Below are 13,596 nucleotides of genomic sequence, written 5' to 3'. Positions count from 1 at the left end.
ATACAGTTCAACACATAAACACACACTCTCTTTTTTTGTTGGATGATAGCTTTTAAAATAAATACTCTGCCTGCGAGTGGCTTTGGAGTTGCTATACATCTCCTCTTTGCATTGTTATTGCTAATAGTGGAAAAAATCCACATGTGGTATTCTGGGTGGCCTTAATGACTGAGAGGGACAGACGTGTGACGTTGTCAAGGTAACACAGAGACATAACCGCACTTCAATAGTCGTCAGGTTTTTTTATGTGGGTCTGCATAAATATGGTTAAAGGTTTGTGTATTTCCCCCACTTCTTGCTTCTTTAAAAGGTCAAGTATTTATTTTTCGAGGTGAAGCACCAGACTTTATGTTTCCTCTCAGGATATGTGTTCAGAGGAAGAGGCCTGGTTGGTCTTTGTTCTTCTAGACATAGGTTTCCCCCATACCTCAGACATTTTAGGTCATCATCATCATCACACAAAAGGGGCAGGAGGTTTGCGTCAGCAGACCTGAGAGTGTGGGTGGAGGAGCTCAGACAGGTAGGGGGGGGAGGCAGGTTATGGAGGAGGGCTTTATAGGTGATAACGAGGAGATCGAAGTGGATACGCTGGGCGACTGGGAGCCAGTGGAGGTTATGAAGGACGGGGGTGATGTGGAGTGTGTGAGAAGACGAGTAGCAGAGTTCTGGATATTGTATTGAGTGTTTTGGATGACGAACCTTTTCGATTGGACTGGGTGGGCGTAGGCGGGCAATGTTTCTCACATGGAAAAAAAAGCTGTTTTAGTGATGTGTTTGATACGTTTGTCGAAGTAGATGGTTTGATCAAAGATTAAGATTATTATAAAAACATAGTCATTTAGTGTTGTATGTTTTTGTTTCTGTCTTGTAACTACCTCTGATGACATGTGGAAGCTAGTTTCAGACTTCCCGTGTTTAAATTTCACCTGCTGTTTACATAGCGAGGTATTTCACAGTGCGATATCTGCCAGAGATGTCTGATAGCCTATTGTCTGAGGTTTTTGGAGAAGGGTTTGCGAAAGGTTTACAAAGAGAGGTGTGTTTTACTTTGGCTGTTGTGTGTGTTGGCAAATTTTCCCGTTTTGTGTCTTTTTTGTATTTTTAACAGTTACTTGTTTGAACATATAGACAAAAACCTCCAAATGGACAGAGAAAATACAATAAATGTGCACTTAAAAAACACCATATATATGCATTTAACATTTTTACGGTGTAATTACAACTTACTGCAGCCAATTAACAAAACCGGAAAATCCCCCAAAACTCAATAGGAACTGGACAACATGCCCAAACATTAAGACATCCAGCACACCACACCAGTGTATGACGTTGGTTTGGTTGCGGGCTGCAGGTCTAACGCAGTGTCTCTTTCTCACGGTGTTTCTCCCCCAGGAGGGGGTGAGTCTTGTGGACTCCAGCGGGGCTCTGCGGCTCCCGCTCTATACTGCCTGGCTGAAGCTCAATCAGAAGGAGGTAACCTCTGACCTCTAGCCTAGTCCCTACTGGTGCTTTTTCCCCCACCGGGGTCTCATTTAGTACTTGTTCTGCTTCTAGTACAATCTTCTGGACTGACTTTACTGTACATGCTTACCACATTCTTACAAAGGTAACATGGCGTCTTGAACTAGCGTGTTAGCTCTTATTTACCCTCACTCTGGTCTGGTGTTGACATTAGCAGAGGCTTTAGCATTTTTCTTTCGGGTTAGCTAGGTTTGGTGTGGCAGTTGAAGGTATGTTTACTTAGTTGTGATATGATTGCCTTTGTCTGTCTTTCCCTTGTTGTTTTGTAGTTAAGACACGATGTTCTGCTTTCGGCCTGGTTTCACACAAGCTTTACACTTTTCTTGTGAACTTACTAAAACTGACTCACAGTACGGGTTTCTTACCAATACACATAGTCCCTGATATCTAAAAATTCTCAAATGCTTTTTCTTACTCCTTCAATATTTGAAAAGTAGTTTTCATGTTTAAGGTGTTTTTGCTTTTGAAAGTTCACTGACCTGCAGCTATCCTTTGCTGCTCACAGTTAGTGTCACAGTAGCTCCGTAGAGCCGTAACTAAGCTCAATCTTTGTACATTCATTCTTACTGCAATGGTATATTCCATTGCGGAAGCACGCCACAGCAGGAGCGCCACATACACACACACACACACAGTCAGGCATGCACACACACACACACACACACACACACACACACACACACACACACAGCGCTGCGCTCTCCCACTGACTCAGCTGATCCTGCCTCGCCCCTGAAACGCCTCTGTTTCCACCTTCGAAGACCGTTACAGAGTGGGAGATCTCTTCGTCCCCCCCTTTAAGCCTCCACCACGATCAGACTGACGGCAAAACGTCAGGGATAAATATCGCGCCTTGAAACGGTATTCTGAATAGGGCTAATGTTGGCAGGAATGTATATCATACTTTTGGGATGCCCCGGACCCCTTGCTTGCCGACTGACTTCTCTTTATGTTTGTGGAAAAACCTTAATAACTGTCTGCTCTGCAGTTGAGAGCAGAAACGACACAGTGACAGCCTCATCTGTTAGCTCTCTTTGACTACTCCAATTAAGATTTGTTCAGCTGTTCTAAAAACGTGCGTGAGGCCTGCCAGGCAGACAGACAGGTAAGTGCAAGGCAAGTGAGCAGTAACTTTGTTTTCCTTGGCAGCAGTGTGGCCGGCAGAGGCACAGATTTTTATCAGAGAGGATTGTTTGTTGCTCAGGTATTCTTTGAGATGGCCCTTTTAATGAGCATTGACAGGCAAATTCTACAATTCTACAAATCACTTAGCAGACGCTTTTATCCAAAGCGACGGACATCAGAGAGTAAGTACAACACAAGCAAGAATAAAGAAGTGACACCAGTAAGTGCTCCCATGCCTCTGTTTAGACTGATTTATAAATGGATTCATTTTTAGTTTGCATTCTGAATCTTATCTTGGGAAGATATATTTCATAAATCTGTCATACAATCCACCTTCATACATTACTGGCTAACTCTCTCATATCTTTGCGTCCATCAAACTCTCATTTTTTCATTCTTACCTCACCTCCTGTGATGTGAGGGAGTGTATGAGTCAAAAAAAAAGAAGAACATTTTACACACCTCACCTAGCATGACCTAACCCTCTGATTCACGTCCTTGAAAGTAGACAACAGAATCTGTGGGGAAGCGAGGCGAGGAAGTGCAGAAAGGACGTTTAAAGAGAGAAAACCTCCACGTTGTTTATTATCGTTCTTTAGTACCGGCACTATCTGCGCCTCCTTTAGCAACTCTCTGTCTCCTAATCTTTCTCTCTTTATCTCTTTCCACATATATGCTACTCTTATCTACTGTAAATTACCCCTATCAAGCTCAGTGTTATTGTGCTGCACTGCTTTGACTGATTTAGCATTTGCATCACTCTGATGCTTCAAGGCATCAAGGAGGTACGAGGTGCCGAGGGACAATCCTGCATCAAACGTCTTTTTAATTTGGAGCTTCCTTAATCCTCATGGCCTAGTTTGTATTTTTAAATAGATCCAAGGTAGCTAGGTGCCTCTTGCTTCTAGTCCTGCTATGCCAAGCTAACTGGCTGTAGCTGCACTGAAATCATCAAGAAATGGTAATATCATGTTGATCTTGCTTTGGGTTGATCACTTTTTAACATTGTATTTGAAAACTATATCTGCAAAGTTAAGGGCTAAAAACCTGCCTGTAGAATGTGGTCATTAGACGTTAATCACAGTGATGTAAGTACAAAAGCACGGGGCCCATGTTCACCTTTTGTCAAGTTGTAAAATGGATTTTCTGAAGATGTTTCAAATAGGATAATGTTACCTTTGCCTCAGTTTTTTTTTGGGGGGGGGAATCCTCTGGAAATGCATTCTGCTGCTTGGAAAGCTACGAGCAACAATGGCCGCTGTCCATATGTTACCTTGAGAGATAGAAGTGTGATGATAGGCGGAAGACAGCAGTAACCCATAGGCTTGATCACCGAGCATTGTAGCTTTGTGTAACGCATCTGGGAACGGTGTGTTTGTGCTGAATAAATTCACACTTCTAGGTTTACATAGCCAGAGGGCAGGTGAGGTAATGTTGACATGACAGCCTGTTGCTACTGATATGACGGTAGGACACACTATAGTCTGTGCATGACATTGCCAAAAAAATCCCCCCCCCCCCTCCCTGCACACACACACTTTTAAACACTTTCACTTATTTCAAATGAAAATATTGGTTGAAGTTCAGTAGCTATATTTATGTTGGCCTAATTTATGGATCACACCCAACTTAAAATATCAGAGGATCACTTTTTTCAAATATCAGGGAAGTGTAATTATCATCCCGGAGTTGGAGGAACGACAGCGTTTTCCTCAAGCGGATACAGAAAAAACAAAACAAAGAATGCACGCTCTCTTTCCTTTATTATCAATATGAACCGTGTGTGGCTGTCTGCAACCCTGCTACTTCCTGCCTCGTACACATTCGAGCTCGCCGCTTCCTCGCATAACACTGCGGTCCTCTCACACCCTTCCCATTGTCCCAAACACACTCCACAACACATAACAACCCACCAGTATTTCCTCAATTCCACTCTATTGATGCACACACACACCTACTTATTAACCTACCAATTTTTTTTTTTTTTTTACATTTTCTATGATTTTTTTCTGACTAAGCTGACAAAGTGTGTTCTACCTGTACCTCAGTCTGTGTGAGTGTCTTGATCCTGGCTGCAGGAGTGGTTGAGTCATCATGTTGGTTTTGACAGGTGTCCTGATGATAATGGAGTCGTCAAGTGTGCACGTGTGTCTGTGTATGTGTTTTTGCCAGCCAGTGTGAGTTGCTCTGATTTAACTCAAGAAAAGGCTAATTGTGTTTTCATTTTGAAATGAAACTGTACAGTCCACCATGGAGAAAAATGCACCAGCCACCACTGCATTTGACAGATGATTGCATTGATACTTCGGGAATTCGGACTTCGTTTTCCTCACAAGCAAAGGGTGTGTCGTCGATGGGGATGACACACAGTTTGCGTTGTTCTTTAATCTATGTCATTGTGGGTTTGCATGAATCCTGTGCAATTATGTACTAACCAGCAAGTCAATGCCACTTTAAGGCCTCAGAAATATCAGACAAATTACACAGATTATGATAACAATAAGAATAGAAATTCAGCACATACACGTTGCCTGCAGGAAACAGTCATACATATTTGAAGCAGGTATTTGATTCATATAAAAGGGTTATTTTTTCTTATACAGGCATGACCAGAGCTTTTACCAACAGCTGACAAAGAGATACACAGACTGAGGAGAATAAAATGAGGTTTGGAACTAGGTCGGGGTCACAACACGACATTATCTGGAAAGTGACAAAGTGCTTGTAGTTGACTTTGAAGAATCAGGGCATGTTGAAGGGAGTGGTAGTGACAAACGCACTATGAGTTGGAAAATATGCTCAGATCAGAGCCCACCTGGACACTGATGAGAGGACTCTGAGGAAGATGACACTGCACGCATCTGTTGCTCATTATTTATTGGTCCGCCATTTTTTTATATTGTCTGCTTCTTTCAGTGTCTTATTTCTTCTTATTGCACCTCCCTATTTTTGTCCATCAGTCTCTCTTCTCTGTATTTTGACCCTCTTTCTCTGCATATTCTCTGCCCCAGCAGGATCTCATTACTTAATTGCTGATTTACTGATGAAAACATGCACACTCTTTGTCTTTCTATCATGCTTTTCTTTTTCTTTCTCCCGCTCTTCCGTCTCTGTTGTCAATATTCAGAGTTAAATGACAGAAGATGATGCAACAAAATATCTTGAATGACTTTAGGATAATTGTTTTTCCCAAAATATTTTATACATTTAGTTAATAGAAAGTTCATCTTCGGTAAAGTCCTCAAACGTCTCGTTCTTCTCTTTTGAGACAGTAATGAACAGAGGCCCTCTGTCAAAGGGACAGTTTTATTGGTGGAAACACAGTTTTTATTGAACCCCTCAAATTCCTTCTGCTTCATGGTCCAAGGCCTCTATTGTTTAGGAAACACTGCATTGAACTTCGGTCTCAGGTTAAACATTAAAAAAAAAAAAAACTCAAGCTATTTGGCGGCCTGTTTCTCTAAGCTGATCCACATTTTCTCAGATCAACATTTGTCGGCGTGACGCCTTGATGAAGGAATTAGCCTACTTTGTAATTATTGGGTGCTAGCTGCGGCACAGTGGACTTTTTGTCATGTTAAGCCGAGAGAGACCTGTAAACCTCTGCTTCAAGTCAGCTAAAGTCAGCGAGACATGCTGCAGTATAGCGCTGATCTGCGTTGATCACCAATATAGCTGCTCTCCAAGCCAAGTGTTCTCAAACTAAAATAAAAAAGGACGAGATCAGGAGTGAAATGTTTTAAATCAATTCAGCTCAGTGGGAATAAGTGAATCTAATAATACACTCTTAAGAATTTGACTTTGGCAGTAAGGAAGGCAAAGAGATACAATAATTCCTGTTTTTTTTTTTTTTTAGTTTGACTCAGTATGTTTGCATATTTAAAAAAATAATATATGAATGTTAGCTGCTCCAGAAAGCTTTAAAAGAAGCTGCAGAAGCACAAGTGGAATCATCGGTGTAGACAATGTTAGAATCCTTGCATTCTCAAAGACTGCTTTTTTTTTTTTAACGTTCTCTTAGTAACTCATTATTTTTCCTTCAGCCAAACATCGGGCGTTTAGGAATCCCTCACGGACCCTCTGGAGAGAAGGTGGCTGTGGTCGCCGTCGACGACTGCGATATCTCCATGGCGATCCGCTTCGGAAAGCAGATTGGCAACTACTCGTGTGCCGCCCAGGGAACCCAGACTGGACAGAAGAAGTACGTTTGTGTCTTCCTCTTTCACTCACCTTTACCCTCTCTCTTTAGGTTTTACTCTCTGTGGTTTACATTTCATCCAACCAAAGCTGGACGTATGAAGGCAATACGTGTGTAGAGAAAAGAACGCATGCTTTCCTCTGAAGAATAACGTGAAGCAACATCTATTTCTGATTAGGATTGCAGCTGATCGCATCTGGACGAACCTATTTCTCCAGTGGATCCCGTAAACTCTTTGTACCCTTAGGACTGAAGCTAGTCAGACTAACTGGTTAATTTTGTTTCCTCCTTCTGCCGCCAATTAACATTATTTACCACAGACTACAAACATATTATCTTCCATCTACTTGTCTTTATGTCATTCATTGTTGTGTATATCCTTGAGGTTTTGATGCTGACATAGCCTCAAACAACCAACAGGTCATCTCCACACAGGCTTTATCTGGCTAACGGTGTGTTTACCACACACTTATTAGTTAGATTTTATTGCATCAGGTTTTTTTTTTTTTTTTTTTAGAGAAAGCATGCTGAGACACATTTGTGCAGAGGGTGGGGACAGAGGGCGAAGGAGAACACTTCAAAGTGGAGTTAATGAGGTTACATTCCTCGAGAAACTTGTTGCACAGGACACAGAAGCTGGGAAGTGTGTAGAGGATATATGAACTGTTTCAAGCTGGAGGCTATTTTTAACAAATATAAAATTTGACTTTTGGGTTATGTGAGGCAAACTAGCAAGCTAACTGTCATTGTAGAGAATGTCTTAGCATGATTGTGACTGGGACTGAAGCACAGTGTGGAAAGAATTGAAAGAAAGTGTCGTCAGGAAATGAAGCTAGAAAGGGAACTAGGGATGCTTTATCAGTAACCATTCAAACATCTTGATGTATTTCTTTTTAGATATACTGTAGTAGCCATATATAAGCCAGTTAATCACTCTTTCTCTTGCCATGCTGCAGGGATTTCCGTTTTTCAGTTGCTTCCAGAATCTTCACATAAGCTCCACATGCTCCTGGCAAAGCCACAGTGTTTGTTCTGTATGCACCAAACGTGTACATTCAGTGGTTTGGTCAAGCGGAGTTGTTTTGTGCTGCGCCGCATGGAAATCTTTTAAAGCCTCTCTTTCTCTTTGATGTCGAGCGGTTTTGAAGCTCAGGGTGTAAGCAGCTTCCTACGTGACCTAGTATTCGAGACCTGACGTGTCATGGTGATGCTAGCAGCTAGCCTTGTGACTGCTTAAAACACCCGGACACAATAACCTTATTTCAGAAAAGTCAATCATGCTAAAGGCTGAGGCTTCACCTCAGATGCCCCTTGTGGGGTGAACTGGGTTCATGATCAGGGTGTCACTGACAAAAGCAATCACTCCCACTTATATAAGTGTGAAATGGTAAATGGACTTGAGCTTGTTTAGCGCTTCTTTAGTCTTCTGCCTGCCCAAAGCACTTTTACACTGCAGGTCACCTCTACTCATTCACACACTGATGGCAACGGTTGCTATGTAAAGTGAGCATCAGAAGTAACTTATCATATTCATACGCCACCGCAGCAGAGGGATCAAATTGGGGTTAATCATCTTGCCCAAGGACACATCGGACATGTGCTGCAGGGGCTGGGGGATCGAACCCCCAAACCTTCCGTTTCAGAGACAACCGACTCTTCCAACTGAGCCACAGCCGCCCCACAATATGAACATATAAAGTGTAAAGAGCATGTTTTTTTTTTTTTTTACATTTGGATTTTGCTCTGATCCATTTTTCTGTGTTTTTTTTTTTTGTGACAGGTCACTGGACCTGACAGGACCCCTGCTGTTAGGTGGAGTTCCCAACCTACCCGAGGACTTCCCCGTCAGGAACAGAGACTTTATGGGCTGCATGAGAAACCTCAGCATCGACAGCAAACCCATTGACATGGCTAGCTACATCGCTAACAATGGCACCACAGCAGGTTAGAACTGATTCGGAGTCCATGCTAACTCTGTCGGGTTAAACTAAAGACATGAAGGAGAGGTGCAGCAATGAACGAGACAGACAAAAACAAATGTTGTTAGATTTTTCTGTGTTTCAGTACTTCAGTGAACAGTTAGAGAAAGGTTCATACAGACATTTGTTGATTTTTTTGTTTTTTGTTTCCCATGTCAGGCTGTCCAGCAAAGACAAACTTTTGCACTAACGACGTCTGTCAGAATGGAGGAGTGTGTGTCAATAAGTGGAACACCTACAGCTGCGACTGCCCGACTGGTTATGGAGGCAAGAACTGTGAACAAGGTAAGAAGGCGGGGGTGGGGTTTTTTTTCTTCCAAAAATTCAGTATGACTCATGCATCAGTCACATCAAAGAAAGACACACACATTCTGAAAGACACTAAACATGGCCAGAGGTCTGATGATTTCAATATGACTCACCTATAATACAATACCACAAAACCAGGCAGACAGAAAGACAGGGGGATATAGACATATACAAATGGATAGATAGATGGATGGATGGATGGATGGATAGATCATTACAGTTGCAAGAATTACCATTTTCACTCCATACCCACCTCATTTATCTCTATTGTCAGGAGAGAACATTGGTCTCCTGCTTCAGGGCAAGTTTACAAACAATGTGTGGAAGGTATGAATACCTCTCCTCTTGCCTTCTTGTCAAGGAGTTAGCCGCCCAGCCCGGTGCCGCTCCGGTATCCAGTGTCTGAACTGGGCCTGGATCACAGCAAGTTGGAGGCTGAAGTTTTGGCTGCCCTGTTTTCTAGTTGACATATTTGGTTGGAGGCGTCCTACACCTAGCTGCCACATAAGAAACAAGAGACTTGATACAGTGTATGTTGCACCATGAAAGGAAAAAAAAGAGGATAAAGTTTCCTACTCAGTCATGGGAATTTATCTAAATTTAGTACTCATCTAATTCTAATGCTGAAATAAGTAATAAGAAGCTCTGACACTTGTCTGTTTTACTTTCTCTTTTACTTAACTGAAGAGGATAATTGCGCTGGACGGGTGATGATGTGATGTAGGCCAACTATGAATTCTCTTTGTATCAAACGTAGAACTCCGATATCGCCTGGATGTGTAAGAGAAAGGCTGTCGGGGGAATCACACTGATCTTCCACTAACAAAATGTCACACAGATGACTCCCTGCCACTCATAGAACCTTTTTTGCCCACAGCCACATTCTTATGCTTTTCTCCCTCTCTTTTTCCAGTAATGCCATCCCCTCAGTTCTTTGACGGCCAAGCCCTGATCTCCTGGAGCGACACGGACATCACTGTTGCAATTCCCTGGTACATCGGCCTCATGTTCCGAACAAGGCAGCCAGCCGGAACCTTGATGCAGGCCAATGCTGGACTGTCATCCACTATTACTCTTATGGTAAGATACAGTGTGAAGTAAACTTGTTAATTAAAGGTTAGCTATACATTCTTTGAGTGAATCACTTTCTCAGTTATACAATTTAAATGTGAGCCCTGTCATTGGCTTTCATCCTCATCCAGGTGAGTGAGCAGCAGGTACGCATGGAGGTGATGCTGAGGCAGCAGCTCGTGGCCTCACTAGGCTTCCCCCAAGTCAGGGTCAATGACGGCGAGTGGCACCACTTGCTGGTAGAACTGCGAAGCATTAAAGACGGCAAGGACATCAAATACATGGCTACTGTGTTCCTGGACTACGGCATGCACCAGGTAAAAGGAATTTATATCACGCAGACAGATGTGGGATCATTTCTTTCTGAAAATGCTCTAACTCAGTTTCCGTTTTTTTTTTTTTTTTTTTTAAGCAGAAGTCAGTGGAAATTGGTAATGACCTCCCAGGGTTAAAGCTGCAAACCCTTCACATAGGAGGTTTGCCTGGAAAGGGAAACCACGTCAACAAAGGATTTGTTGGCTGCATACAGGTTTGGGAAACTTTCACTTTCTTTTTTTGCCTACTGGTTTCCCCTCCATTCTTGTCCGAAGTCTTCTTCCTCACCATCGATGTGTGCTCTCCGCTAGGGCGTGCGCATGGGTGAGACCTCCACCAATGTGGCCAACGTGAACATGGCTCGAGGCTTGAAGGTCCGCGTCGAAGAGGGCTGCGACCTGGCCGACCCCTGCGATTCCAACATCTGCCCTGAGAACAGCCACTGCAGCGACGACTGGAGCACGCACACCTGTGTCTGCGACCCAGGTAAGTGCGCGCTTTCATCCAACGCGCGCACTTCGGCGAACGCCTAAAAGTGGCTCCTGGTGAGTGAAGTGTCATTCCTCTCTCTGTTCCGCAGGTTTCTTTGGAAAGGAGTGCACGGATGCCTGCCATCTCAACCCTTGTGAGCACGTTTCCACCTGCACCCGCAAACCGAGCTCTTCCCATGGCTACACCTGTGAATGTGGACAGAACTACTATGGACAGTACTGTGAAAACAAGTAATGGCCCCCCTCCTCTTGCTGAATTATGCTTTTTTTTGTGTGTGTAAAAGGAACATTTATCTTTAAGTGCATTTTAGGAAAGTAAGTTGTGAAAACCCCAGCAAGTTGAAAAATAAAAACTACAAAGGAAAGGTGAAATTAGGAAGACCATTTATAAAGCAGGAGGTGATGTTTTCTTTTGCACTGGCAGCATTGTCTAAAACCTCCCAGGAATAAGCAAGCCTCGATTGAGAAGTCAGTCTTCCCCCTGACCCCTATGATATGCATCACTTCCTGTCTTGAACAGGATGTGGGATTCCCCCCCCCCCCCCCCCCCCCCCCCGCCACGCCTGACTGCTTCTCCAAACATGTTTTGTCACTGCTGCCCTTATACTGCCTCTTGTTGTCTCCTATCAGAGCATCTTGATCAGCAGATCGCATCTCTCAAGAGACAAAGACTGTTTATATATGTGTGTAGTATGAATTATTTAAACATGATTTTACTGATTTGAAAGTATAGAGGAAGTTTATGCTTGAAAGATGAAAGGGCACAAAAGACTGCAATTTTTAGATGGATCTAACCTAGCCAAGTTGAAAGCGTTTTGTTCAAGCTGATTTAAAGTTCGTTCCGTGGCACTTGTCTTTCATTCCAAAAAAAAAAGTTTTGAAAATCAGTACTTAACTAAACACCATCTTTTTTTTCATCTTTCTTTTTACCCATTTATCTTGAATGTTATTATTAATTCATCAAATAATGGGAAAATATTTGATTTGGTTGATATTAGAATATAAGTTCATGACTAGAAAGAGCAAAGAAAGAAATATACTGTTGAAGTCCCCATGAACAACACACTGGGAAGTTGTTACGGGAAACTTTAAAGTATGTACAACAGTGTGTACAGGAAATGGCAAATGTTAACCCAAATATGGTATCAACCAAACATTATGCAAAACATTTTTAACTTTTTAACTGCTACATGTCCAAATGTGTCTTCTAGCTTGTCATTAAGACACACTGAGATGTACTTAAGACGTACAATTTGGTGAGGAGCAGTTAGTGTGCAGGGGCGTTTAGATCTTTTTATTGAGAGAGTTTATTTATCCGCCAAAACGTCCAGGTCAGATGGCTCTTCATTGCTCTCTGATGAGATATTAGCTTTATGAAACAAAGGAGAATCTTATTGGGAAGTTGTCTTTGGGTTTGATCCTGAGAGGGATTTTCACATTGTCATCTGATAATGTATTGTTTTTAAATGTGTCTCTTTCTTTCATGTCAGAGTGGAGAGGCCATGTCCTCAGGGCTGGTGGGGCAGTCCTGTGTGTGGACCTTGTAACTGTGACACCAGCAGAGGATTCCACAAAGACTGCAACAAGACCAGTGGAGAGTGTCGCTGCAAGGTACAGGATTTGACATTTCACCCCTTTGTGTAGGAAAAAAAAAAAAGAGAGCTTTTTCAAACTCACCTTCTTTTTTGTTACCACAGATGTAAAGAACATTGTTTAAATCAGCACTGTGCCTGTGCTATTTTGCCAGCAAGAGAATATTACATTTAACAAATGAAACTACACAACATCCATCTATGAATTTAAATGAAAGAAAAAAAGTCACTTAATTGTATATACTGCTGGAATATGGGGTTTTCTGTTTCCCCTTTCCGAGGTTGGTTTCACCAGCAGCTTAGATAGTCTTATTTCAGTAAACGTACCAAATCATGTCAAATCCTGCTGTTTGTCATTCTATCAATATATTTCCCTCTTCCTGCAGGAGAACCACTATCAGCCAGAAGGTGAAGACACATGCTACCCATGCGAGTGTTTCTCTATTGGCTCTGAATCCAGAACATGCGATCCAACGTCGGGGCAGTGCCCCTGCAAAGGCGGAGTCATCGGTCGCCAGTGTAACCTCTGTGATAACCCCTTCGCTGAAGTCACACCCACCGGATGTGAGGGTATGTGAACCTCCAATGTTTTTGTAATGACGTGTATTGTATTGTATTGTACATGTATTAAAATGTGATCTCCCCGGATTTTAAGATTTAAAAAAAAAATGTAAGATGATCAAAATAAATACTTCAGATGATTAAAAGCTCAAACAAAATCCCTGAAGGCTGAAAAAATTGATGAAAGAAAACTTTCAACTTTTCCCTCTAGATGTGTAAATACTTAAAAGATCCGTGCAAGAGATATCGTTTTGAAAAATAATGTGACATTTGAATGTCGAACATCCAAGTTCACAGAGTGAACTCCGGATGTCAAAGTAGACAAATAGTGTCACTCACATCTCCCTGGTGTTGCACTTGCCCTTACTCCACATCTTTGTTGCCGGCCAGTCAAGCAGCAGAGGCAAGTCTGGCTAGTGGGCTAACTTGGCAGA

At 42.4% G+C, this 13,596-nt stretch overlaps 1 protein-coding gene across 4 annotated transcripts in view; it reads left to right on the top strand.

Moving 5' to 3' along the window:
* celsr1a (cadherin EGF LAG seven-pass G-type receptor 1a) overlaps positions 1-13,596 on the top strand; it is a 68,578-nt gene that overhangs the window by 40,976 nt on the left and 14,006 nt on the right. For 3 of the 4 annotated variants that reach the window (XM_061029620.1, XM_061029619.1, XM_061029616.1), the window contains exons 7-16: positions 6,690-6,847; positions 8,625-8,788; positions 8,983-9,108; positions 10,046-10,212; positions 10,335-10,520; positions 10,616-10,732; positions 10,830-11,004; positions 11,099-11,240; positions 12,500-12,620; positions 12,988-13,171. In XM_061029620.1, the coding sequence (XP_060885603.1) occupies positions 6,690-6,847; positions 8,625-8,788; positions 8,983-9,108; positions 10,046-10,212; positions 10,335-10,520; positions 10,616-10,732; positions 10,830-11,004; positions 11,099-11,240; positions 12,500-12,620; positions 12,988-13,171 (1,540 nt within the window). The remainder of the gene's footprint in view (positions 1-6,689; positions 6,848-8,624; positions 8,789-8,982; positions 9,109-10,045; positions 10,213-10,334; positions 10,521-10,615; positions 10,733-10,829; positions 11,005-11,098; positions 11,241-12,499; positions 12,621-12,987; positions 13,172-13,596) is intronic. The other variant, XM_061029618.1, reaches the window with a different exon arrangement.

Source organism: Labrus mixtus, chromosome 22 (genome assembly GCF_963584025.1).
Source record: "Labrus mixtus chromosome 22, fLabMix1.1, whole genome shotgun sequence".
In the NCBI taxonomy this organism is placed as follows: domain Eukaryota; kingdom Metazoa; phylum Chordata; class Actinopteri; order Labriformes; family Labridae; genus Labrus; species Labrus mixtus.
The sequence above is the reverse complement of the archived record's forward strand: the minus strand, read 5'-3'. Positions and strand labels throughout refer to the sequence as shown.